Source organism: Chaetodon trifascialis, chromosome 21, assembly GCF_039877785.1.
Source record: "Chaetodon trifascialis isolate fChaTrf1 chromosome 21, fChaTrf1.hap1, whole genome shotgun sequence".
In the NCBI taxonomy this organism is placed as follows: domain Eukaryota; kingdom Metazoa; phylum Chordata; class Actinopteri; order Chaetodontiformes; family Chaetodontidae; genus Chaetodon; species Chaetodon trifascialis.
The window spans coordinates 3,762,091-3,786,854 of NC_092076.1; the positions used below are offsets into that span (position 1 = coordinate 3,762,091).

Consider the following 24,764-nt stretch of genomic DNA (forward strand, 5'->3'; position numbering starts at 1 on the left):
GTTTATTTGCTTTATCAGAGTTAGATAATAAGGTATAAGATTGATACCACTCGTGTCCGTGCTCTAAATACGAAGCTGGAGCCAGCAGGCGCTTAGCTTAGCTTAGCATAAAGACTGGAAGCAGGGGGAAACAGCTAGCCTTTGGTTCGGATTACACAAAGAAGAAATAACAGGTTCATGAAGGTGGCTCTGGAGGTGCTGGTAGGTGTGTTTTTTGGACTTTGGATGGAGCTAGGCTACCTCTTACCCCCTGCTTCCAGTCTTTATGCTAAGCTAACATGCTAACCTAACTTTTTTAGCATACAGACATGAGAGCGGTGTCAAACAAACTTCCTAAAATCTAAAACTTCTTTGATACTTTGGTTGCATCTCTGAAAATATACTTTTTAAACATTTTTAACTCTCAGAGTACTACTACTGCTAGTACTACAGAACATGTTTAGTGCAAAATTGTGAACCACTCCACTCTTTCGTCTTTGGTCTTCACAGACTTGAACGTATGAAAGTTGCTAACGTGGTACCTGGTTTAGTTGAGAGCTCTGCTGTTACGACTGACTCTTCTTCCCTTGTTTCTTGCTGGCGGTGTCTCCAGGCTTCACAGAGAGGACGAGGTTCAACGAGAGGTGGCAGAAAGACAAAAACAGAACATAAAGGGAGAGAAACAGGAAACGAAAAGTTAGCGTTGAGCTCCGGCTGAATGTGACCTGTGTGTTAATGAAGCACAGCGGAGCTCTAACGTCGGTCAGGCGATCACAGCAACACGCTGGAAGAGAGACGAGGTCCAGGAGAGAGAAAAGGGGTTAAAATCACAACATCTGCAAACAAAATCACACGTTTGCATCAATTCATGTTAAAAGAGAGGAAAGAGAATTATACGTTCTATGTTAGTTCAAACAGTGATATTAGTAGGACAGTACACACAGTACACAGTACAAACACTGCAAACACAAAGGCTGTGAGTATGCAGGTAAAGACGCGTCCTCGCTGCATGTCCTCACTGCAGCGTGCGTCCAGCTCAGATCACTGCTGAGATCAGAGCACAAGGCGTGTTTTAGTTCAGCCATCTTCAGACAGGCTTCCGTTACTGTTGTGTGAATATTAGGAAGTTAGTTCATAGCTAAATTAAGCTAAACTAAGCTAGCCTAGCCTGCAGCCGTGACGTATCTGACTCCAGTTAAATCTGGATTAGCAGAGCTCTGCAGGACCAGATCAACTCTGAGCTCAAAGCTGCAGAGTCGGGGGGCTGACGGAGGAGAGATCTGATTCAGTTTACATCCGGTTAGAGCTTCATGCAGGTGGAGGTGCACGGGGACAAATCAGCTGACTAAGTTTGGCGGCCGGTTTTAACGCCAACCTCGGTTTTCCCTCTCTGGGCCTCCTCTCCACACTTCTCAGCCTTGTGTCGGGAGCGCTTCCCCCTCTTCTTGCCCTTCCCCCCTGTGGCTCCTGCTGCTGCAGCAGCGTCTGCTCCACCTGTGGACACACCACCACCAGCACCACCACCAGCAGCTCTCTCTGTAACAGCCTCGCCTTCACTTTCCCTCCTCTCCTCCGTGTTGACCACACGGCGCACCACCTTCCTGATCACCTGTAGGGGGCAGAAGCATGTCAGGGGGAGGAGGCGGGAGGGAGGCAGGAAGGAATTTTGTGAGGAGAAATAATGGAAAGGTGGGTGAGGAGGTGACATAGGTGTGTGTGTGAGCTGTAGGATGTGATGGAGGAGGGCGGGGGCGGTTACTTTTCTGGTGACCAGATTCCCGTCTTCGTCTGTGAACTGCTCCTCCGTCACAGACTCTCCAGGAATGTTTCTGGCCTCCTCTCCCTGAGGTGAAGGTTTAAGGGGATGGAAGGAGGGTGGAGGGGTGGAGGGGTGGAGGTTTGAGAGGTTATCTGTGAGATTGTTACTCATGTGGAACATTTCCGAGCAGACGTCAGCCAGCCTGCCGCAGCCGCTGGGTTTCACACTGTTAACATCAATAAAGGTTTAAGACCCTAAAAAAAAACTAAAATCCTTGATTTGTCGTGCAGCTCTTTTCAGTTTTTATAGCAGAACTGCTGTTTTGATTTGGAAACCCAGCCGATGCAGCAGCGCAGACGCCGACGCGTGTTTATAGAAAACAATTTAAAATATATCTTAATTTACTGTGGAATCATGTCAGTCACTGTCGAGTGCAGAAAAATCAACAACAAGCTTCAAACTGTCAGCTGCAGACGATGACTTTTCCCTCAAAGCTGCATCGAGCACAGGAAAGAAACCCATTCAGCGATGAACATGGAATACCAATTAATAAATGAGTAAATTTACCCATGAAATTAATAAATGAGGCAGCAAATGAGTCAAAACAGTTCAATAAATAAATACAGAGTAGTCCTCTGAAAGACACGGTTTTAAATAAAAAACAGTTTATGTATTGAACCATCCTGACTAAGTTATTTAAGGATTTACCTCATAGGAATATTGATTGATTTGTTGATTTAACATTGATTTAAATGGCGTTCCTTAAACAAAGACCTCGTCAGCTCCAAACTGAGGCTGATTGGTCGATTGACAGAAAACTGGCGGGCTGAGTTATCGTCTGTTCACGAGCCGAACGCAGCACAGCCAACGGACTGCAAACACCACACAGCATCGCCGGGGGCGCCGTGGCTCACACCAACAAGCGGTGAGTAGCACTTCATGCTGCAGCTCATACACACGCACACGCACGCACACACACGCACACACACGCACACACACACTGTCCTGTGACGCTATGGTCAAGTTTCCGTCCAAATGTAAACCAGTTTTTGACAAAATTTCCAGAAAACTTTCTTCAGGAAATTCAAATTCGCGTTCGTTTCAATACACGACTGTTATGTGAAAATTCGGTGAATGTGGTGCAAATTCTCCATTAAACTGCTGCAGAAGAAGAGGAGGCAAAGTGGCATTTATGTTTGTTTTCATGTATTAATTTGCTTCATGTACGTCACAGCTCGCTCGCCGAGTCTGCTCCCGGCAGTTACGATGCTCATTTTCAGTGTTTCCACGCAGATTTTAAACAGTTGGACGGAAACCTCTGCAAACACACGTCTTTCACTCTGTAAAACACACAAATGCTGCCAAGTTCACAGTCCGCCTGCAGATCTTATGCTAGCTGGCCGAGCGTCGAGCCACACGCCAGGCCTCACACACCTTGAGGATGACTCGTCTGCGGTACACCCTGGTGGTGACTGTGGTCTCCTCGTCGGAGTCGGCCTCGTCGGCTCTAACGCTCGCCTGACAAAGGCAGCCCGGTGACATCAGTGTGTGAAAGTGTGTGCGTGTGGCTTCTAGTTATTACTGAATAAAATAAAATGAAACACTGGACCAGAGATCAGAGTGAGGTCTGCGAATTTAAGGCTTTAAAAACTAAAGGAAACATGAGAAAGTGAGTGAATATGAAACTGTCAGCTGACACATCCTGTCTGCAGGAGCGACTCTCACCTGGACTTTGTGCTGGGACCTTTCACCTCCCTCCTCGCGTCCTCTGCTTGGCCCCGCTGTGCTGCTGTCCTCCTGGGATCCCTTCCTCTTGGCCTCCTTCTCCTTTCCCTCCCCGGCTGCGTCACCGTGACCTCCATTCTGGCCGTCGGTCTGAGCCGGGGGCTGCTCCAGTGAATCGGCCGGGCTGTCAGGGCTGCGGGAGTGAAGTACAGGAGGAGGTGATGCAGTGCAAATCTGTGAGCAGAGAAATGGCGGAGAAACGGAATTAACACACGTCCTACCTGCCCTCCTCGTCTTTGGTGCTGTGGCCAGGGGCTGCTGACTCGATTGCGCCGGACGTCTCGTTTCTCCAGCCTGGAACTGAACACATGTCTTTTTCTGCTTGCCGTACTTGTTCGAGGATGGCTTTCACCCCCTCCTCTGTCATCTCCACGTCCTCCAAGCCTCCCTCCAGGTTTATATCCTCCAGCAGACTCTGCAGCCTCTCCTGGGTCATCTCCTCCTCCTCTTCTTTCTCCTGCCTTCCATTTCTGTGAGCGGCGTCCTCTGTCTGGTTTCCTCCCTGATGCTCTGGACCAACGCCTTGCCCTGCCTTCAGATCTGCCTCTAAGGCCTCAGCGTCCCCATCTGTTCCCTTTCCTGACTGCTCTACTGACCTCCTGTCGTTATCCGGCCTCTCGTAAGAAACCGGCCCTGTCTTTTTGTCCGTGGTCAAGGTTGTATCTTCAGCCCCAACAATGGGGGGTTCCGGGGCATCGGACCTGGGGGCTGGGGCGACTGTGATGGGCTCGCTGCTGGAGGTACTGGTGGTCTGAGTGAGAGAGAGGTCGCTAGGTCTAGTAAGCGTGGTCTTGCTAGGGGACTCTGCGCTAGCATCGCCCTCGCTAAAGAAGTCGTCACAGCGCAGTGGGGTGGGGGGCTCGTAGTTCAGCTCTGTGGGGGTTTGCAGCTCCAGATCTATATTGTGGTATCCTGGGTGGATGGCAGGAGTAAAGGATTAGAGGGTAACAGGGATTGAAGAGGGAGGGAGAGGAAAAAGAGGGGAGGGAAGGAGGTAGAGTGATGTGATGAAATGAGAGACACTTGTAACATCTAAAGGTAGCATGTGTTCAACAGTCACACAGGTGTAACCCAAATACACTTTAAAGCTGCGTTAGCTGATGTTTTTGGCCACTTGGGGGCAGCAGAACAAGCTGTAAACACGTATGACATATCACCTTATGTACCGTTATCGACTAGCAAACAGTTGCCTACTTACACATCAACCAGACACGGAGCAGCATTAGCATCATATTTGAGTCCAGTTGATGGATGTAAGTCTAACTTGTTCTCTTCTTTTAGCTCTGTTTTGGTCTCTACCGACTTCTGTGTCTTTAGCAGCTGAATGCTCCACTATGCTCACCAGCGAGTTGCTAGCTTAGCCTGCCTGTTTGGTGTGTGCATCTGCTCCTTCTTTAGCTCCTGAGAAGATATGTTGTACATGTTTGACTCTTTACCTGCTAGTTAATAACTGTGTCAGGTGCTGGTTAGGAAGCATGCGGTGGGTATTTTAGCCTTTTTAAATGAAAACAGCTGCCAGGAAAGTTGAGTTTACAGGCCAAATATCCAAAACAATGTGCTAAAAGAGGCTACACGGCTCGATAGAGCTGAGAGGAAGTTTAGAGTGAAGAGTGATTAGTCTCTGTGGACTTGTCCCTATGCAAAAAAGGTCTGATAAACTCACTGTAGTGTACCGAATGATAGCCAGAACATTTGGCCAGATATTTCCCTCAGAAGCTGGTGGAGACCAAAAACAGAGCTAAAAGGAGAGTGAATACTGGACTTACACAAGCAGCCACAATGAATGCTAATGTTGTTCCATGTAGATAAGCACAGCATGTTTGCTATGTTACCCTTTGTTCGGCTGCCCCCAAGTGGCCAACAAAAGTAACGCTGCTTTAAGGATTTCTCAAACAGGTGGACTCGTGTGACTCCTGAACCAGCACTGCAGAGTAGACACGACCAGTTCACAAAGAGATGGAAACAGAATATAAAGACAGAATATTAAAGGTAAGATAGAAACTTCCCAGACGCTGTTTTTGTGTGAATTTTACATGAACATTCAGGACCTGCTGCAGCTCCTGCTTAGGTTTCAAACTGGCACTCAAATCAGCCGAGCCTTTTGTAAAAGAACTCGGAGCTGCTGCTGCAACGGTAGTGAAATTACTGAGGGGGGGGGTCTTCATTACCGGACTTTAAAACGAGCCTGACTTCAGCTCATCGTCTCAATGATTACAGAAATTTGAGGGCAAAAGCACGAGGAGAAGTCAGGGAGGTTAGTCGTGTTGATTTCAACGAAAGGCAGAGAGGAGCAGAGCGCCATCTAAATGTAGACCTCAGGAACTGAAAGATCCCGCCTGAAGTGAGAGGGGACACCAGGAGGGAGGGGAGAGGGTGGAGGGGAGGTGGGAGGAGAAGGGGAAGAAGCAGGAGAGTGATGATTTTGAGGAGGAGAAGGAAGGGAATCAGCAGGAAGGGGAGAAGATGAAGGGGGAGAAAAGGGAGGAAGTGGAGGTGGAGAGGAGATGCATATTAAAGAGGGAGAGGGGGGAGGAGAGGGGAAGGGAGGAGAAAGGGGAAAATAAGAATGAGAAGGTGACAGGGGAGGAGGAGATGGAGAGGATGGAGCAGACATGTAGAGAGAGGCGCAAGAAGTGGGAGGAGAGGGAAGAGGGGGAGACGGTTGAATGTGCGTAGGAGAAGCAGAATGAGGAGGAGTGCGAAGAACAAGAGGAGAAATGGAGGAAGAAAGAGAGGAGGGCAGGATGAGGGCCGAGGGAGGAAAGTGGCGAGGAATAATCAGAGGAGGAGAGAAGAATGAGGAGCAGCAGAAAGGGCTTTGGGGGGCGGAGGAAAGAGGTGAGGAGTAAGAGAGGGTGAAGAAGTGAGGGAGAACAGGAGCGACAGGAAGGAGGTAAACGGGAGGTGTGGAAGGAGGAGATGGGAAGAGAAAGACAGAGGAGGGAGAGGGGACAGCAGGAGGGGAGGGGAAAGAGAAAGAGGTGATAACTTGGGGACAAAAGGGAGGGGAGGAGGAGGAGGGAGGAGTAGTGTGGAGGGGAGCAACAGGCTGAGGCGTTTGAGGACACTGGGGGAATGTAGGAGATCTAAGATGTTTGGGAGCTTTTACACAGTTCACAAGAGACAGAACAGAAAAACACAGGACAGTCAGACGAGATGAGAAGACGAACAGCATCTAAAACTGAAGACAGATTAACGCACAGAGACAGTGAAGTGATCGAAGGCTCAATGTTTCAGAAGCTGCAGAAGCAAAGACTCATGGGATTGCTTATCTGGGTCGATAAGCAGGAAGTGGCGCCTTAGTCAACAGCGGGAGCTTCTTTCTAAACAGCACGGGAGCGTTTAAATAGCTGTTTTTGTCCTGCATGGGGACAGACTTTGGGATCTAGGAGGTCTAAAGCTGCTCATAGAGGAACTAAGAAGTAATATGGGAACTGTGAATGCTGAAAGGCCGCCTCATGGTCTGGATTTTATAAACACTGAGGCCATTAGACCACAGTCTCTTTCCGACTAGCCTCCAAACAGCTGCTGTGTCCCAAATCCATACTGTAAACTGTAAATACTGTATATATCACATATGCAGTATTTACTGCCTAATTGAACGTTGCTACCAACGTCACACTACCATTTTTTCACTTTCAAACTTCTGCTAGCATAACACACCTGAATCTCCAACCCAACTGTCAGCAGTGGAGTTGCATTGTGGGTAACATAGGCTGCTTTTGGAAGCTAAGTCAGAATATCTTTGTACGACCTTGTTTTAAACTGTCCTCATGACTGTTATATCAGTGCAGTACTCTTGGCACAATACACACTCAAAACCTACGTAGAATTAGTGTGGAGCTGGGACACAACTGAAGTCTAAGCCCCCTCCTCACTAGCATGGCTGTAATTCTGTTGGAGAGAAACTAAACGTCTTTGATTGATTGATTTCAAGTTTCATGTCTTAATTCTTTAAAACCCATGAAAACCCTCATTCACAGAAATGGGTAACATAGCTGAGGGTATGCTAATGCTAAAGTCTGCTATTTAGCTGTAGATGTCATCCAGTTTGTGCAGAGCTACGTAGGTGAGATCTGCAGCTCTCACTGACCAGGCTTCAGATTGCACCCCCCCACAAGACAGTTACTGCCAACAGGGGGCACTGTTGTACAGTCTTAGTCTAGTCAGCCAGAGCTCAGCAGCGAGGGGAAGAGCAGAAGCTACGATTGGATCCAAAGGTTAGCAAAAGGGAGACTTTGGTGGGAATTAGCCGGTTAGTGGTGCTTAGCGCTGACAGGAGAATTTGCTGTGGAGTTAGTCACTCAGATGCAAGAGGAGGAAGAGGAGGAGGCGAGCAGTCTGCTGGTCTCAAAGCAGGAGCAGCTACAGTGGAGCGTAGAAGCTGGGAGGCTCGGAGGAACCCAGGAGATGACAGGTACAGAACAGCTAACAGCAGTGACACAGAAGCATTGTTATAAAAAAGGTGTTTCATTTTCAACCAGTCTGTGGGCGTCGCCTGGGACACCTGGGACATGTGCCGCCCAGGAAACACCCGAGGACGTGTTGAAAAGGCTCCACGCGGTTGAAGACAGTTAAATGTGGATTGTTGTAAGCCAACAACATCAGAGCAGGCAGCCTCTCACACAAAGCCATAGCCATGCATTTTGTAGATTTCTTTAATCTGTTAAATGTCGGTTTCACTTGAAATCATACTTGCAGAAAGATCACCTGTTATTCAAAGCACTAATAACACTGATCCTTGTGTTAAGAAGACTTTCAGAAGCCTGATCGGACAAACTGACGACGAGGCTTATTTCAGAAGTTTGTGCCCAGCTAACATCGGCTAAGTGTGTAGCTTCATCCTGCATGTTTTATAGTCAACTATCCGTAACGAAAGGCAAACGCTGTCGTCAAAGTTCTGAAATGTGCCTCACCGGGTCTGTCAGAGTCAGAAAACACTGGTAGCTGCCACATTTAATTTTCATTTCAGAGGAGAGAGAGAAAGTTAGAAAGAGAGAAAGACTTTCCAAACTGCTTAAAGCGAGCATGCCATTGTGATAAACTGGTCGTTATAATTATGTTTTCATGTATTTTCTAATAGCAAATGACACAACGTTGACAAAAGGAGATGTGCTGGGTATCTGTTAACATTTAAAACTGGTAACATACACATAAACATAAGTGCTGTTAAGCCAAACAATGAGCCAGTGCCCTGAGCCATCTGAAAAATGAGCTTCATACATCAGATTATCAACACATTTAACAGAAGGGACAGAGACGCCAGTTCATTCGTGGCTTATGTTTGCTTCAGAGTCATGCTTTTGAAACACACGTACTAAAAGTGTCATGCACCCAAGATGGTACAGATTTTATAGAAGTTTTAAAATCTTTCAATAATCACCCAAAAATCTGTCACTTATCATTAACGTTCCAATGACTGATGCACTGCCCAGTGTTGGAAAACTAACAAGCCGACTGGGGTGACTGCTTGATAAAGACGGCTCCAATGCTATCACAACCCGATGGTCCATTAACCTGCTGCAGGCGTGACGCCATTTTGGTTCAACTCAAATCAATATTTATCATTTGATTAAGCCTGATTGGTTCTGTATTTGTTTACACAGTCTGACTATCTGGCTGAGAGAGGAGGTGAAGAAGGGTGAAGGGACAGACTGAGAGATAGACTGAGAGTTCAGCTAGCGTGGGCTACACTTTACCATCGGACTGATCCGGGAATACTGCGTTATCATCGGCAAAGCAGCGTGTGCCTGAAATGTTACCGTAGTCAAATATGGGCCCTTCCAGCAAAGTCACAATATCCAACCGATTGATCTTAGTCAGCACCGCGGTTAAAGCGTCCGCTGGAGAGGAGAGAGACAGACATTTCATTCACACGTCATCTTGTAATGCCACAAAACCTTCAGATATATCGATTCATTCTGTCCATAAACCAGCAGCTGAAACATGTCATCAGTTTCTCCGTCACGCATGGAAGCAAACGCACGCTGCTTACTTGTGGCGTTTTTACCGTCCCTGTGCACCCATTTCTTTAGGAGCATGAAGCTCTGTGCTGTCATGGAATTGGGGTTCTCCACTCTGATGAAGTTGATCTCATCCACAGAGAAATCCAGCTCCCTGGCCAGCTCTGCAACAGCAACAGACACCACAAAAAAAACAATGAGGTTCAGCCTGTTGTTGCCCACAGGTCGACCTTGGTGCTGATGGTTGAGGTAGCCTGTGCTGAAAATGTCTGATTGATCATCTGTGTGGGATCTAGTGATGAAGCTGCAGACTGTAACCAGCTGAGTACCCCTCCATCAACCCTTCCTTTCCAAACCTAGGAGAACCTAAGGTGGGCAAGATAAATGGGCTACTGTAGATACATGGCAGTGCAACATGGTGTGTAAAGAGCTCATTCTGGGCTAATGAAAGCGCAACAATGACACGATTAAAAACATTGTGATGAAGAGCCCTGTAAATCTAACACATTGGTCTTTTAAGTGGCATGTGGCTCGTGTTACAAGCTTAAAATCCCCATGGTTTATGTCAGTACTCATATTTTCATTCATTCCCTTCGTGCCAATATGGTAAACCGCTAAACGTGGCGCCGAACACACTCTAAAGCTAACGAAGCGGTGCAGTGCTGCTTGTGCAGGCAGACAGTGGCTGTAAATTTAAAACCATGAGAACATGATGTTCAGCAGACCCGCCGCCTCACTGCAGCTCTGCAACAGGAACACACATTAAATATGGATCAGACTCCTTTTTCTCTGCCGAGCATTCGCACTGGATGGACACACTTCAGATGGACCTGCGCGCACACACACACACACACACACACACACACACACACACACACACACACACACACACACAGGCAGGCAGGCGTGGGGCAGTGCTGCAGTGCAGGTGGTCGGGCTTGGACCAAACTGCAGAGGCCACACCCTTATCACTGTCTACGAGAAGGAGTATAAACATTAAGGTTTCACTGAAGCACACACGTGCATGATGTGGAATAATATAAACACGTTGCTATAAAAGCTTTTCGCTACTAAAATTAATAACACACTTATTACTGCATATATTTTCTGCCTCCTAACTGCTGATATGTCTCATCCTGAGGTGTGGTTTGTTTAAATTTTAAAAGTTCAATTGAAAAATCACAATACAATTCAAGTTCTGTGCATTTTCCTGCTTTGCTGTTGTGTCATACGTGCAGTGACGAGGTGTTTGTGACTATATGTGCCACTGCAGTACTGCTCAGTGGAGGCGTTTTTCTGCTGCGCGTCCACCAGATGGCAACAAACACTGTAAAACGAATGATCTGAGAGCGGGGTTCAGTCACACGTGGGTGTTCTTTAACATTCACTTAATGAAAGGTCTTTGTTGGAAGAGGGGGATCATATCTAAGTGTTTATCAGCGAATATCCTGAATATGATCGCAAGTGAATGAGATGAAAGTGATTTAACTGCAACATTTTAGCTGTTTCTCCATCAATTACTATAATAAAGACAGTATTGTTGCATTGTTTTATGCTGGTTTTTAAATGTTTCATACAGTGAGATGTACGCAGACTCACCAGTCCAGCTGAGTCCCAGGTGGTCGGCTACTATTGCCATGCGGAGGTCTGTTCTCTCACAGGGACTCTGAGGGCCTGTGCGAGGAAGCAGGGAGGGGCAGGATACAAACAGTTAACGTGATATTATGACAATAATCCCCAAATAATTACGTGGTTCTCAGTAAAAGACGTACACAAAATGGCTCCTATAAAATGGCCACAGAGGGATCAATGACGTTTAATGAAAGAAACAGGTTGGGATTGTGAACTGAAAGTTTGTCTGCTTCAGACATCAGTGTGGTTTAACCATAAGACCTAAGAAATACCTTGTTAATGGCACCTTTTAAACTGAGTTTTTGTCTCTTTTTGCCATTTTTTGACAAATATGCATATTAAACCACGTAGTGCTGGTGACTGAAAAAACATGAAGACTAACTTTAGCTCACTGTCCCAGGTCTCACGTCTGAGGAAAGAAAACAAAAACAAAACAGTTTTTCTGGCCAGACTCTCCTCAGTGATTCGCTTTAGATGATGGATGGTCATTCAAAGACATGGCTCAGCATTTTGGGAAATAAGCTTCACTTTCTGAGAATTAGAAGAGGAGATAAACCACTCATATATCTGTCTGTTCAATGTAAAGCTGGTGCTAGGAGACGGTTATCTTAGCTTAGCATAAAGACTGGAAACAGAGGGAACCAGCTAGCCTGGCTCAACCCAAAAGTAAAAAAAAAAAATGCTGGCAACTCTAAAGCTCACTAATTAAGATGTTATATTTGATTTGTTTAATCCATAGAAATACAATGTAAAAACGAAAAGTTATGTTTTTATGTGTCAGATAATTTCTTGGCCAGGAGCAGTATTATATGCGTATTTCCCAAAATGGCAAACTTTAATGTTTCCAATTAACTGTGTACAGAGCTACATTTTATTTCTTTTCTCTTAATTATTAAAGCTTGTGAAATGCAGATATGCCCTCTGGATGGGACATAACGAGTACTGTACTGTAATAGTGGAGATTTTCATTCCATCCTCACTAGACTAGCTTTCATAACCTGGCAAGTAAACTAAGTAAACATTACGTAAACGTGAAATGTGAGTCTAATTAGATTACTTTTGGACGAGCACTATTAAAGGACGTCAGAGACAAATAATAATATGAAATAAAATCAAACGCATGAGGATCTGTGAGGCCAGAAAAGGAAAAACAAAAGTCACATTTTGATGCTAAAATGATGTTCAGTAGAATTAGTATTAATAGTAGGTTTTCAAAGAGTTAGAGTTTTGTATCACATCACTAACAGCAAACCATCTACCATCAGGCAACATTCCCTCCCACTCAAAAAAGCAATTCATGGCTTCAACTTGAAATCAGAAGTAATCCAGCTGTACTAGTTTTCCACCAAGTTGCGAATGACTGACTACACTGACACACACAGCTGACGTTCATATGATTGTCAAGTTCAGCCGATGAATTGTTTTCGCAGTGTTTTCAGAGAGCGAAATAACCACCAAATGATATCTACAAACCAGGCAAGCAGACCAAAACAAACACAAGCTCATATTTCCCCAAAACGCTCTTCTACATCTACATCTAAGTCTTGCCCATGTCGAGGGAGGAAGTGAGTGGTGTGGTGTCATGTGGTGACGTGCAAGGCTAACTTAATCTGTAGTGCGAAATGAAAGTGGGAATGTGTGTGGTAGCCTGGAGGACCCCACAGAAATGTGCAACTTGGACCCTCAAATGTGCCTTCTTACTGCAAACAACCTATTTTTTATGTGCACAACTATAGTCTGTCGTAGAACTAGCCATGAGTTAGTTAATCAACTGTCGCAAAACATTTACTCCAGGGACAGTTTTCTTCTTTGCGTTTAGCTCTTTGTCTAAATCAGACGGCACAGGACAGATAACAAGAATGACAGGAAGAAGAAGAAGAAGTGACAGCTACACTTACAACGTCACATCACAAAGCACCCACAACAGCTACATGCATCTCATAGAGAAAGATAAAGTATAACAACGTTTAGAAAGAGTTTACAAACTAGTCTCGTTCTCCGTGACAGGAGCCGTGATTGGTTGATCAACCTGACTCCCTTCCTCCTTCTCCTTCTGCTTTTGCTCCTTCCTTCCAAGTGTCCGCCTACTCTTCCTCCTGCTCCTCCTCATCCTCTCACTGCTGGCCTGCTCAACCTCAGCTCTCGCATCTCTAGCAGATGGTGTTGATGTGGTGGTGCTGGTGGAGGTGGAGGTAGAGGTGCGTGAAGTGCAGGAACTTCTAGAAGCTCTAGATGGTTCTGACAAGGAAGTGTTCCTGGTAGTGCTGAGGCTGCAGCTCTCTTCGTCCTCAGTGGGCATTGTTTTCCCCTCTAACTTTGTTTCAGCCTTTTTGGGAATGGTTTGGTCCAGATGATTTGCTGCCTGGCTAACAATAGACCTTGTTTTAAATTTTTTCGCGACCACTTTATCGTTTTTTCTCCCTGTCTCGTTTGTGCTGCTTCTCGCTGGGGTTTTCACTGAACTGTAACTGTGTCCAGTATTGGATCTGCTTTTTGTCAGTTGCTTGTTTTCCCTAGCAGCTTTAATGCTTCTATCACTGACCACAGATTTGGTTCTAACCTGCTTCTGATTCTGGGAACAAGAAGAGAAGTTCATGGCTTTCATTACTGGGATTCTAGATTTAGGAAATAAATTCTCAAAAGGGTCTAATCTTTCCCTGACATTGTGCACGGCATGTTTCCTGCCGAGGGCTATATCAACTTTTGCTTGTTCCTTGTCTTTCACTATTGGTTGACTTCGGCTGCATAGTTTGTGACTGGGCACCTTCACCGGTAACCTGGACTTGCATATATTGCCTTTGACCTCTTTGGCTCCTGTGTTTACTATTGCTACATTAGTAAAAGCCCTGCTTTCCCTGCTGTTGTCCTCTAGTTTGCTGAAGGATGCTTCTATCCTGCTGACCTCTTGCAGAGTAGGTCCTGAAGAGGACAGTAAGTTGAACACAATACTGTTAGCCTGAATGACATTTGAATGGACGTAATGGGAGTCAGGGACATTGCTACTGGTATTGCTGCTCCGTGTTTGAGAATTGCTTATCTGTTGTGAAGGTGCAGAAGAAGAATTTGTGCTTTGGTTATAAGTGCTCTGATTTTCTGAGGTCCAGTCCAAATGGTCCCTCTGTTTGGATGGACATGATGGAGTTCTGTGATTCGAATAATAATCTGTGATGCCAGATGGTCTGTCACTCAGATAGTTATGCGTTGTGGCTGATGTATTAAAATTAGAAAATCCTGTATAGTTTGAGGTTAGAGAATAAGTGCTATCTACAGTTGTTCCTGAGGTTACATCATTACAACCATCAAAGATGCCTGGTATTCTACATTCAGAACTACTCTTTGAAGTATTTGAGGTTTTATCACATGCAGACTTGAATCCTGTTCTAAAAGTGGAGAATTTAGGCTCAGTGTTGGAAGTTGAGTCTCTGCATGTGGTGTAACTTCCAGTCGCATTTGATATTTCTAACTGGACAGTAGTAGTTTGAATGGGGACTTGAGGGACTGTTAAGGTATCCTGAGTATCAAACTGATCCCTGTGTTGTGAGGAGGCATCTACCTCCAGGTCCCTGACCCTGTACCTGCCCGCCGAGTAGTAATGCTCACCAATCTGAAAAAACTGGAGTCTCTCCTCCACCATGTCCCTCTTGCTCATGTCAATCGCACCACTGCGTGTCATCTCAAACATCTTCCCTTCATGGAAGGGGAATGGATTTGGCTCGCTCGTTGGCGTGCTATCGTCCGTTGGTGTTCGGGCTGGGGTAGTGTCTGGTGTTGTAGCCTGAGACTGGTCGTCCACAGCCAGTCCAAAAGGTTTAGGCTCACCATTGCTTTCCCGTGTCCCTCCCATGTCAACGACCTCTTCTTCTCCACCTTTACTGGGCCAAGGGTCAAAGTCCAGCCCTTTGGTGGCAACAGTCTTAAAAGGAGAGTTAAACTCCTCTTCTAACTTATAGCTAAAGTAAGTGTCTGAAAATCCTTCTTTATCTGAGTGTTTTTGTTCCTGACTTTTAACCCCATCCTTACTGACATCGTTGGGTTTTTCACCATTTGATGGGGTATCTTTTTTGAAAGTGTCCTTTGGACACTCCTCTGGGGTTTTCTCCTCTTCAATAACTTCCAGTTTGGTTGGGGGAAAAGAGCGGTCAGTGGACCTAAATGTGTCTGTTGCCCACACATCTCTCCGACTGTCTGGAAGACCAAACAGCCGCAAATCTGCCTGCTCACACAGGCCATCATCTTCATCCTGAAGTTCATATCCATCTAGGGAGTCTATCTCTGTTGCATCCGTGTCATGAGAAAATTCAGCTGTTGTGGCTATTGAACAGTCTGTTATTGACTGGTCATTTCCATTTTGTTCATATTCATAGTCCTCTCCTTTCCCGTTAGAACCTTTAGAACCATTGGAACCATTGGAGCCATTGGTCCCACCATTAGGTTCTTTGCTGTTTCCATTTTTGTCATGTTTTTTGGATTTAGATGCCTTTTCCTTCTCCTTCTTCTTCTCTTCCTCCTCCTCAGGAACTTTGAACGTGAATTTCTTACAAGGAATTGGCTGGAAGATTGACTCATCCTCCTCTTCTGCCTCATCATCATTTGATTGACTGTCATCTGCCCCAGGAAGCACTGGGGTAGGGGGTTGGATACGTATAATTGGCTCAGTTAGCAGATGCTTGTCATGTTCTTCCTGTAAGTTCACCTCCATCATTTCTGTTTCAGTCTCTGAAGAGGCACAAGAACCTTTCCTTTCTGGATCTGAAATTTCTGAAGAGTCCAGAGGAGGAGGGGGAGGGAACTCAATATATGCGATACCTTTGTCCTTTGAGACTTCTTGCTGCTCCTGGCCTGTCATTTCGTCATGTCTGCCATTGGCTGTCGTTTCTTGCTGGTTGAAATTATTACTTAATTCCAGCTGGTTATCATTCAGCTTTGTTTCTTCCTTATTAGCGTTAGCAAGGTCTGCTTGAATGGCATGAACACTAGTTTTGCCTTCTGGCAAGGCCTCTTTAAAAGAGAAAACAACTTTGCCTTGGCCATCTTCCTCTGATTCTTCAGATACCTCCATAATGGGGCTGGGTTTCCCTGGCATGAATCCCATAAAGCAATCAGGGGTCCTGGATGTGAGATCATAGCTGACCTCCTCCGAGCTGGGGGTTTCTGGTGTAACGGGGCTTTTCCCTGAGCTATCTATGAAAGAGACCTGTTCCAGTGTGTCATCATCAGGGCTTATGGGGCTGAGTGCTGAGTTTGATTTTTGTTTAACTGTGTACAATGTCCCTTTGGCTTCCCTCTCTGCCTGCCTTCCTACCTGGACACTGACATAAACAGGTAATGTTTTGATGCCCTTGAAATTCTCTTTGGTTGTTATCGTAGCTGGCGGGGTTATAACTTTCTCCAGTGTTTCTCTAGGGCTGGGAAGGTTATTGGAGTTGGAATCCTTGGGTGCATTATCTAGAATTTCAAATGTCAGATTTTCATCTGTTTTTGCTGGGGTTGTCTCAAGACTTGTCAGTATTTTGCTCTTAGATAATGTAGGTATCTGTGAGGGTTTAGTTATAGTCTGTTTCTTTGTGAGGTCATTATCCAAAGTTGATGACCTTATGGGAATTTGCGATTCTGTCTTTTTTCTAAGGTTTTTGTTTAGTGGTTCTTCTGTGCCCTTTCTTGACACCTCAGCTATTACCTCTTTGAAAGCAGACTCACTTTTTGTGAGTTCTTGGTACTTTTTCGCATCACTGTCTTTCTCTAGTAGTCCAGTAGCATCATGAACAACAGGTGTCTGAAGTTTCTGACCTTTGTTGTTTTCTTTAATTTCCTGAGTAACACTGGAATTGATATCTTTCCTTATAGTTGTTGCTTTGTGAGTCTCAGTTTCACTAATTTGATTTTGCAATGAGGCCTCTGGGATGTTTTTGTTTGGCAACCTTTCTCCTGTATGTTTTGGGGCTTTAGATGCTGCTGATATCTGAGATGGTTTACTGCTGTCTGTGGCAGCACATATGTCCTTGTCAACATCCTTTTTCGGGCTTTTTTCCTCTGATGTTTCAGATAATTTTGATGCTTTTCCTCCCGCAAAAAACTGATAAACAGGAAGTTTGCTCTCCTGTAGTTTCTTTATTGAAGGTTTTGGCTGCACTGGAGGAGGAATTTTGGTTGGACTGGACTGACTTTGTTTCTGAGCTTCAGATTCAAACTTCATCCTCACAGCACTGACTTTGGATGTTGATTTTACATGAGCAGGAGAAGAGGGTGCTGACTCACTGGTTTTAGTTTGTTGTTTAATTTTATCCTCATTGATGTGAGAGAGCATGCTTTTCTGGGGACTGCTTGGTAAGCTAGAGCTCTTCTTTTCAGTTGTGGTAGTACTGCCAAATATTTTACCAACAGAAGGCTCCCTGAGTTTGCTTTTGCCAAAGCCCTCTTCTCCTGCTTTAGATTTCTGCTGTGTTTTTTCAGGGCTACTGCAGGCTGAGCTAGGCCAGGACCTGGGTTCCTTTGGCTCTCGCCTCACAGGCTTTTTCTCAGGAGACTGCAGTTCATCATTGAGCTTCTCTGTTTTGTCACGGAAGAACTGTGATACCTCACTAAGTTTTTCTTCAGCTTCCTTGACAGTTTGGTCCACCCTATCCTCATAAAGGAGCTTATCCCTGCTCCTGTCATGTTTATCTTCTGTAAATCGCATCCAAACGGCATGTTTGGGACTGCCCTGTTCTGTGGAGTAATGAAGCACTGTCACTTTATCAAACTGAGATGGGTCATCCCTGTGCAAGAATTTACCAGATTTAGGCGAGCCCTCTTTTGATGACTTAGAAACAAACTCTCTTTTGGGGCTTCCATGCTGCTGACTCACGCTCTCTGTACCACGGCTACCACTCTCCTCAGAAACTAGGTGGCGGTATTTGTCAGTCACCACTGCTGAGTCCTCTGTATCTGAGTGAGATGAAGACACGTCAAGTTTCTCTGAGAGGAGCATTTTCTCAGCAAACCTGTATGACTCGCCTCTGATATCTGACAGCTCATCATCACAGTATTCAATGGAGTGCTGGCTCAGTAGTTTCAGGGCTTTATATGAATCATCTGCTATTAGCTGGGCAGAACTTGGACGACTGTCCTCCTCCTGTGACACTGGGGTGTTAACGCGAGATGTTTCTAGGAAGGAGGGCAGGGATTCTTCGGCAGTAAGCTCCTCTTCTTCCTGTTGGGCCTCATCGTAATCAGTGAGTTCCTTGATTCCGTGGTCCCCTTTGTAGACGTAAAGCTCAGGGTGTTTCTTGGTTTCCCTGATAATAACCTCGGTTGGCTCTGCTGTGCTGTGGCCCTTTTCAATATGAACCTCGATAATCCTTTCGACTTTGGGTTTGGATTTAACGTCTCTGTCGAGAAATCTAGGAGTCAGCTCATCACCTTTGACAGAATCCTGACTAGCTTTGTGTTCAAAAAGGCCTGCCAGTTCTTTAGATGGGTCCCTACCTGACTGGAAAGCTTTCATGATATCTCTAACTGACATACCCTCCTCTATCATCTCTGTGCCATCAGTCAGTTGGGGCTTGTGATAAACCATTCTAGTTGTAGTAGTAATATGAGTTTCCTCTTTAAGACACACACTTTTATTCATAAGGTCCTCATCTGGCATTTTCATCTGTAAAGCTTTGATGGAGCTCGCTGAAGCTGTATCTGGCTCTATAGAAGGTATAGGAGATGCAGCCTCCTCCATGAGTACAGGCTCACAAAGATCATCAGGCTGCTCATAGCTCCTAATATGGACCACTTCAGTCCTGGTCTCAGTTACACAGGGTGGGATGGGGGAATCTGTGAATAAAGGCTTCGGTCCTGTACTTTCTGCACTCTGAGGAGCAGAAGGTGTCTTTTCGCTCCTGGTCTCAAACCCGCTGTCTGACAGAGGACTCTTATCCTGCTCATGAGACAGGTCCTCAGGTGATTCCAAAATAGTGTCTGTCCCCTGATATGATTCAGCAAGTTTGCTTAGGTCTTTCTCTGAGGGAGACCTGAGCATGCCTGAGACTGGTGGAGGCATTTTGAGTTTGTGCTCTTGTATCGACATAGATGGTTTAAGAACACGTTTCTGTTTCTCTTCCCCATCTCTTTTTGCCTCCTCCTCGTACCTACATTTTAATTCTGCCATTTTTGAGATAGAGCTAGCACCAATGTCATTGGTTAAGAAATCTACTACTTTCGCCAACTCCAAATCTTTGCTTGACATGGACTGCTGCTTGAGCAGGAGAGTGTTTTCATCAAAAGGAGGGTACAAGTCTGGGAGGGCACTTCTTTGTGCCTCCTCAATCTCATCTCTCGAAAATTCTTCCCATTCATCCTCTGAGGCTTTCTCTTTACCTGCAATGGCCTTACCTTCACTCATGACATCTTTCTGTAATATCTCACTGACTTTCACTAAATCTTCTTTCACTTTCTCCACTAGAGTAAATGGCTCCTCGTCCTCTAACTTGGTCTCTTTAGGAGTGCCGTTATATGACGTTTGGACAGTCTTAGCTGCCGTCTGTGTGTCTGTCTGAAGGATAGCGGTCATTCTGATCAGATCCTCTTTCATGTCTGCTACATCTTTTAGAATCTCCTGGTTGGAAGTTGCAGTAGGGTGGATGATGGGCGGTGTGATAAATGGAGGGGATTTCAGTTGGGAATTTATTTTTGATGTCGTAACACAGGAAGACAAAGACGAAGAGGAAGATGAGGCACGAGAAGAATCAGGCAGTGCCATTTTGAGAGACCCTGGCCCTGGTTTGACAGGGGTCTCTGGAATGACGTTGACTAAGGAATACACAGGTACAGTCACCGTATTAGATGAGACTGGTAAGTTGGAGGAGGCAGCTACAGATCTCAGAGAACCATAAGCAGAGCTTGCTGTTGCAGACCTACGCGAGGAGGACAGTGATCTAAGAGTGCCATAGCCAGACACAGAATGTGAGTCTATAGCTTCATTTATGGCTGCACTGACACCCGAGGTTGCTGCCTGGGTGGTGGCCTGGATCCTCTCCTGAAGGCTGCTACTTCTCTCTGAGAGATGGCGAGAAGATGGGGAGGATGGCGTGGAGGAGGCAGATGGATATTTTACAGGCGAGACTGATCCGTTCATCATGGACAGTTCTGAGGAAGCAATGGTTGTCTGCCCAGTTGAGGAGAGAGACGAGAGGGATGTCCTCCCTCCTCTGGACGAGAGTGTTGAATCTACAGAGGTTTTCAGAGAGGACAGGCTGGAGATGCTTTTAACAGAAGAGACATTAGGCGAATCTGTCGCAATTGTGGACCCAAGGGCGGTTTTAAAAGGCAGATTAGAATTGTACATGCTGTAAGGTGTCTTTGGTGATGCTGGAGCAGTAATATGAGCTGAGGACCTCTCTGGTACAGAACCATTGGGTATTGAGTGAAGTGGGGAAGTCCTTGATGTGTATACTGAAGCTAGGCTTTTGATAGATGCTGCATCTGTGGCAGGTTTACTTGGGCTTCCAGAGGACATAAGGCTGGCAGAACCCTGGACAGGGTACTGACCCAGCTGGACGACAGTTTTGATGGGTGAAGGCATAGTCCTGTAAGACCTGATGGGGGATGTGGACGCTGTGTCGCTTATTAATTTAACTGGGGATGATGGAGTAGGTGCTGGTGGTGGAGTTCCCAGGGTGGTTTTGATAGTTGCAGGACATGCAGGTGATGGGGAGGAAAGGGGCCAGGTAGTTTTCAGTGGAGAAGCAGCTGGTGAGCCTGCCGGTGAATCGGTAGAGGTGAGGGAACACCCCACTCCGATGGGCCTTGTTTGGCCAGGGACGGTAATAGGAGCAGCCGACCATGGTGGGTAAGGTCTGGTTGGAAAGACAGGTTTGTGAGGGTAACCAGTAGGCAGTGTTCTTGCTGTTGTGCTTCGCTCAACTGCTGTTTCTTCAGATGAATTTGTAGAAATGTAGAAATGACAAAGAAGGAATGGAGAAAATAACCAAAAGAATGAGGAATATTAAAGGTAAAAGAAAAGTATGTAGGGGAGAGAAAAGGAAGAAAAAATGTGAAAGAAGAAGAGATCAGAGGAGGAAGAGTTGGTCAGTGATGCAGTCCTGGTATCAAGAAGGGAAAAACAGCAGTTTTATGAAGTGCCGAGATAAGATATTTGAGCACTGATTGAGGATGAGTTGTGGAAAGAAACACTTGTGATCCACCGTGATTCAGGATTGGGAGATGACCAAAACAGCAACAACAGCAATAACAACATAATGAATAAACCGAACAAAGCACATAGAGCAGCAAAGTAAAATTCCAAAGACGATGGCGTACACTAACGACTGACAACAGAAAAATGGCAAGACAAATGCACCAGGATTAACACAAAAACAACTTCTCTCTTTGGACTTCAGATGCTCTAAAATCACATATGGATTCTGGCATTGATATCAATCCGCTTTTTAAAGTGCCTTTTATCTGTTTGGTCCAAAAATTATGTAATGACTGATTCCCCAAAGACAATTTAGACATAATGGTACAATAGAGCCAAGGGCTGCAGAAGTTTCCATTTTCCTTTCATTACCTAACAAACAAAATATGACAAAATGTGTTTCCCAAAACTTATGTTTTGGCCCATTTTGTCATGCAAGATCCATAAGAACTGGTTACAAGCAGTGAATGTGACAAACTGAAAAGAAACGCCTGAAAGAAATGACAAACCAAGACCTCCTGACATGCATTTTTGTCCCACAAAAAGCTGCTACACCATCACAAAGCCAAAAAGAGCTTTAAACTCAGAGGGGACAAATAAAATAAATAAAATTTTACTTTGACCTCCTCAAATGCCTAGAACATTGTGTCGGTAAGCCAAAGAAAAATTATGATGCATTTGGACTTCGAAAACTCAGCCGTGGAAATCAACCAAACAAACCCAGAAGAAGTACAACTCACATTGTGGGCAAGCACAGCACAAAAACTTAAAAAACCACTCACTGAACCATGCAGAAATATGTACCATGTTGTAAACAAGCATGTGCATGTTATGCAGGATGAGAAATATGCATTTATTACATTAAGTCACATCTATTGATAAACTGATCACGCATTTTACAGGCTAATTAATATTGTTAATAAACTAAATTATCCACGAAAATTGGCATAATTATATTCATCAAAGGGTTTGTTAGTGAAAATGTCAAACTCACTCAGTGCAGGCTCGGCCAGATAGCTGTAGCGCTTACGTAAGGCTAGGGATGCAAAGGTATGACGTCGCTCTGGCTTTTCAGTCTGCAACAATAGCAAACAACACATCAGTTCTAGATCACCCTACATTGTATAGTGCTGCCAAATGAGCAACATTTGGAAGTTAGGCTGTCAAATTAAAGCAAACCCAATAGTCTGCATTAGTTGTTATTAACATTAAAACAAAGCCCATATTTAACAGTTGCACAACACAGCAGCAAATTCTCCTTTAAGAGTATTCACTGCACTTCAATCATCTACTTTTGTAAGTACTGAGAGTACTACTTATGATGATGTGAAGCTAGTAACGTTACCTTAACTTAGTCCTGATAAGGCTACAACCTCTAAATTACAAGTACTTAAAAGTAAAAATAATCAGATTTAAGGTTAAATCTTAACTTAAGGACTAAGTCGGCACATCTAAACTCCAAAGCCACTTGTATCACATACTGTAGAGCGGAAGGGATAAGGATTGGACAAAAAACAAAGAGTTTTTCATATCTACAATATATCATGCAAAACTGCAGCTGGAGGTTGCTCTGAACAAGGAAAGCTCGTACTGCCCTTGTTGAAGCGGAAAGAATAAGGCTATGATGAAGAGAGCGGGGCCGCTAAGCAGGGCCGCTATAGATCTAGCGCAGAGGACAGCACATGGTGGGGAGGGTGTGGTTTACCTCATCCTCGGCATCTGACTCCATTTCCTGGTTCCCAAGATGCATTGCAGAAACAGGGGAAGTAACATAATGGAAAGCAGGGGGAAAAGAAACATCAGGGTGTGAAAAAGGAGTGATTGACAGAAGCTCAAACTCAGAAGAGAGGCCACTTAAGCAAATGAAAGAACAGACTAAGCAAACGCACAAAAAAAGGATAAAGCGCCAACACTCAGTAGCAAAAACAACAAATGAACCACGAAAAGCCAGCCTGATAATCAAAAAAAAAAAAAAAAAAGCCTGTTGCGCAAAAGCCCTCAGCCAAAAGCATGTCATCCAAATCAAAAGGTAGGTAGGAACAGAATGAAACAGCCAATGGCAAGAATCCACTGCAAAGATAACCGATATATGTAAAAGAGAAGCTTTAAACAGATAAAAGACACAGTGGCGGCAGTTTGGCCAAAGTCTCTCTCTGTCTTTCATCTATCAGTGTTATTGGTGCCGAAAGTACCCTAACCATGAGTATGGTTATGGAGGTGACAACAGAGAATGGTGACTTCACGCTACCTTACCTTTTTCACTGCGGGGAGGGTGATGTTCAGGTTGCACACAGCGGTTTGTGGGAGGCCTTTTGCGGTCTTACACTCTTTAAGGAATGTAAGACGACCGCAGGGCTCCTGGCTGGGATCTCTCACCTAGAGAGAGAACATTGCTTCTTTATGCACCTTGTTCTGTTAGAAGGTAGTAGTCAGTAGTGATGTCAACACTGTACACTTGAACGCTGCTATGTGGAAATGTGTACAACCCTGATCCCATACAGTTTGGATGCTGAGGAAAACACAAATGAAACTGAATGTGATTTGTGTGTGTAGTGTGTTAGCTTTGTTCTGATGAACTGGAACTAGTTCACACGCAGCAAGGATAGTTTTCATAATAAGAGAGCACCAACTGACACAAGACAATTGATCAGAGAGAACGTGACGTTAATGGGTCGATCAGTGACGTGAGGTTATTTAGCAGTGGCAAAGGGAACCAGGTTATCCCCTGTGGACTCATTGTATTGGATGCGTGTGTGAGAAGTAGGGCAGCAAAGGGGAGTAGAACTCCAAAAATCATGACTTAGCACAGTATTTTAACAGCAACGACGGTGTACGAGCTGCTGCTGTTCTCCAGCACTGTGTCTGCTACCTTTTTGTACTCACTTACAGTTTGACAACCTCGCTGTAGTAACTTTCAGGTTTTTTTTTGCCATGTTTGTTTATAGATCTTCCAGCTACTCACTCCAGACTGACACGGAGGTGTTTTAGGCAGTGTGGATGACAGAGTGTGTGTAGTACCTTTACACAGAAGGGCAAACGGTTCTCCTTGAAGGCGTAGAAGTTAAGAACTAACTGCTGACCAGCTTTAGTCAGAGGGGCCAAGTTTCCATAGCAATCCACATAAATGGGCCTGCCCTCCAGAACCTGAGAGCACATCATAGAGGTGAGAACAGTCACATGCAAGAACAAAGTGCATCGCTCGCTGTTACAGAAGCACCTTTTACAAACGTATTCATGCTAATGTCTGGAATACGGATACAACTTACAGTTAAACCCTTCTTGTAACAAACATGAGTACAAGCAAGCAGGAATATTTCAGTGTCCTCTTTCTATTCTCAGCACTTTTCCTGACATCACTGGTTCCCAACCTGGGGGTCCCAAAGCTTCACAGTGGACCGAGAGGCCTTATTGATTTTAAAGGGTGTGATAAAAACTTCTTGTGTCCCTAAAAATATCAGCAAAACTCATCTCTGATGGAATA

The 24,764-nt window shown here is 45.1% G+C and overlaps 2 protein-coding genes across 43 annotated transcripts in view; both read right to left on the reverse strand.

Moving 5' to 3' along the window:
* The window catches only part of LOC139349318 (ankyrin-3-like), a 130,121-nt gene that overhangs the window by 1,726 nt on the left and 103,631 nt on the right, over positions 1 to 24,764 (reverse strand). For 20 of the 41 annotated variants that reach the window (XM_070989985.1, XM_070989984.1, XM_070989982.1 and 17 more), the window contains 11 exons: positions 24,302 to 24,427; positions 23,537 to 23,659; positions 22,989 to 23,015; positions 22,278 to 22,359; positions 13,105 to 21,018; positions 11,086 to 11,160; positions 9,519 to 9,650; positions 9,223 to 9,366; positions 3,745 to 4,435; positions 3,464 to 3,656; positions 522 to 593 (listed from right to left, as the gene is read on the reverse strand). In XM_070989985.1, the coding sequence (XP_070846086.1) occupies positions 546 to 593; positions 3,464 to 3,656; positions 3,745 to 4,435; positions 9,223 to 9,366; positions 9,519 to 9,650; positions 11,086 to 11,160; positions 13,105 to 21,018; positions 22,278 to 22,359; positions 22,989 to 23,015; positions 23,537 to 23,659; positions 24,302 to 24,427 (9,555 nt within the window). In that variant the 3' untranslated portion in view covers positions 522 to 545. Of the gene's footprint in view, positions 1 to 521; positions 594 to 3,463; positions 3,657 to 3,744; positions 4,436 to 9,211; positions 9,367 to 9,518; positions 9,651 to 11,085; positions 11,161 to 13,104; positions 21,019 to 22,277; positions 22,360 to 22,988; positions 23,016 to 23,536; positions 23,660 to 24,301; positions 24,428 to 24,764 lie in introns of those variants that run through there. The other 21 variants (XM_070990017.1, XM_070990011.1, XM_070990010.1 and 18 more) reach the window with 13 other exon arrangements.
* LOC139349320 (ankyrin-1-like) lies at positions 1,084 to 3,455 on the reverse strand. Of its 2 annotated transcripts, XM_070990021.1 has the most exons (3): positions 3,173 to 3,455; positions 1,739 to 1,822; positions 1,084 to 1,588 (listed from the first exon to the last, which is right to left on the reverse strand). In XM_070990021.1, exons 1-3 carry the CDS (start codon positions 3,278 to 3,280, stop codon positions 1,325 to 1,327), a joined length of 456 nt encoding a protein of 151 aa, XP_070846122.1. In that variant the 5' UTR covers positions 3,281 to 3,455; the 3' UTR covers positions 1,084 to 1,324. The 2 variants fall into 2 exon arrangements, with proteins under 2 accessions (XP_070846122.1, XP_070846121.1); XM_070990020.1 differs by having other exon boundaries at positions 1,084 to 1,822.

Excerpts from the sequence above, each read along its gene's own strand:
- LOC139349320 (XM_070990020.1), bottom strand. The coding sequence starts at position 3,280 with ATGTCACCGGGCTGCCTTTGTCAGGCGAGCGTTAGAGCCGACGAGGCC. Across the intron at positions 1,823-3,172 it reads GCAGACGAGTCATCCTCAAG|GGAGAGGAGGCCAGAAACAT; the intron begins GTGTGTGAGGCC and ends CCTTCACCTCAG.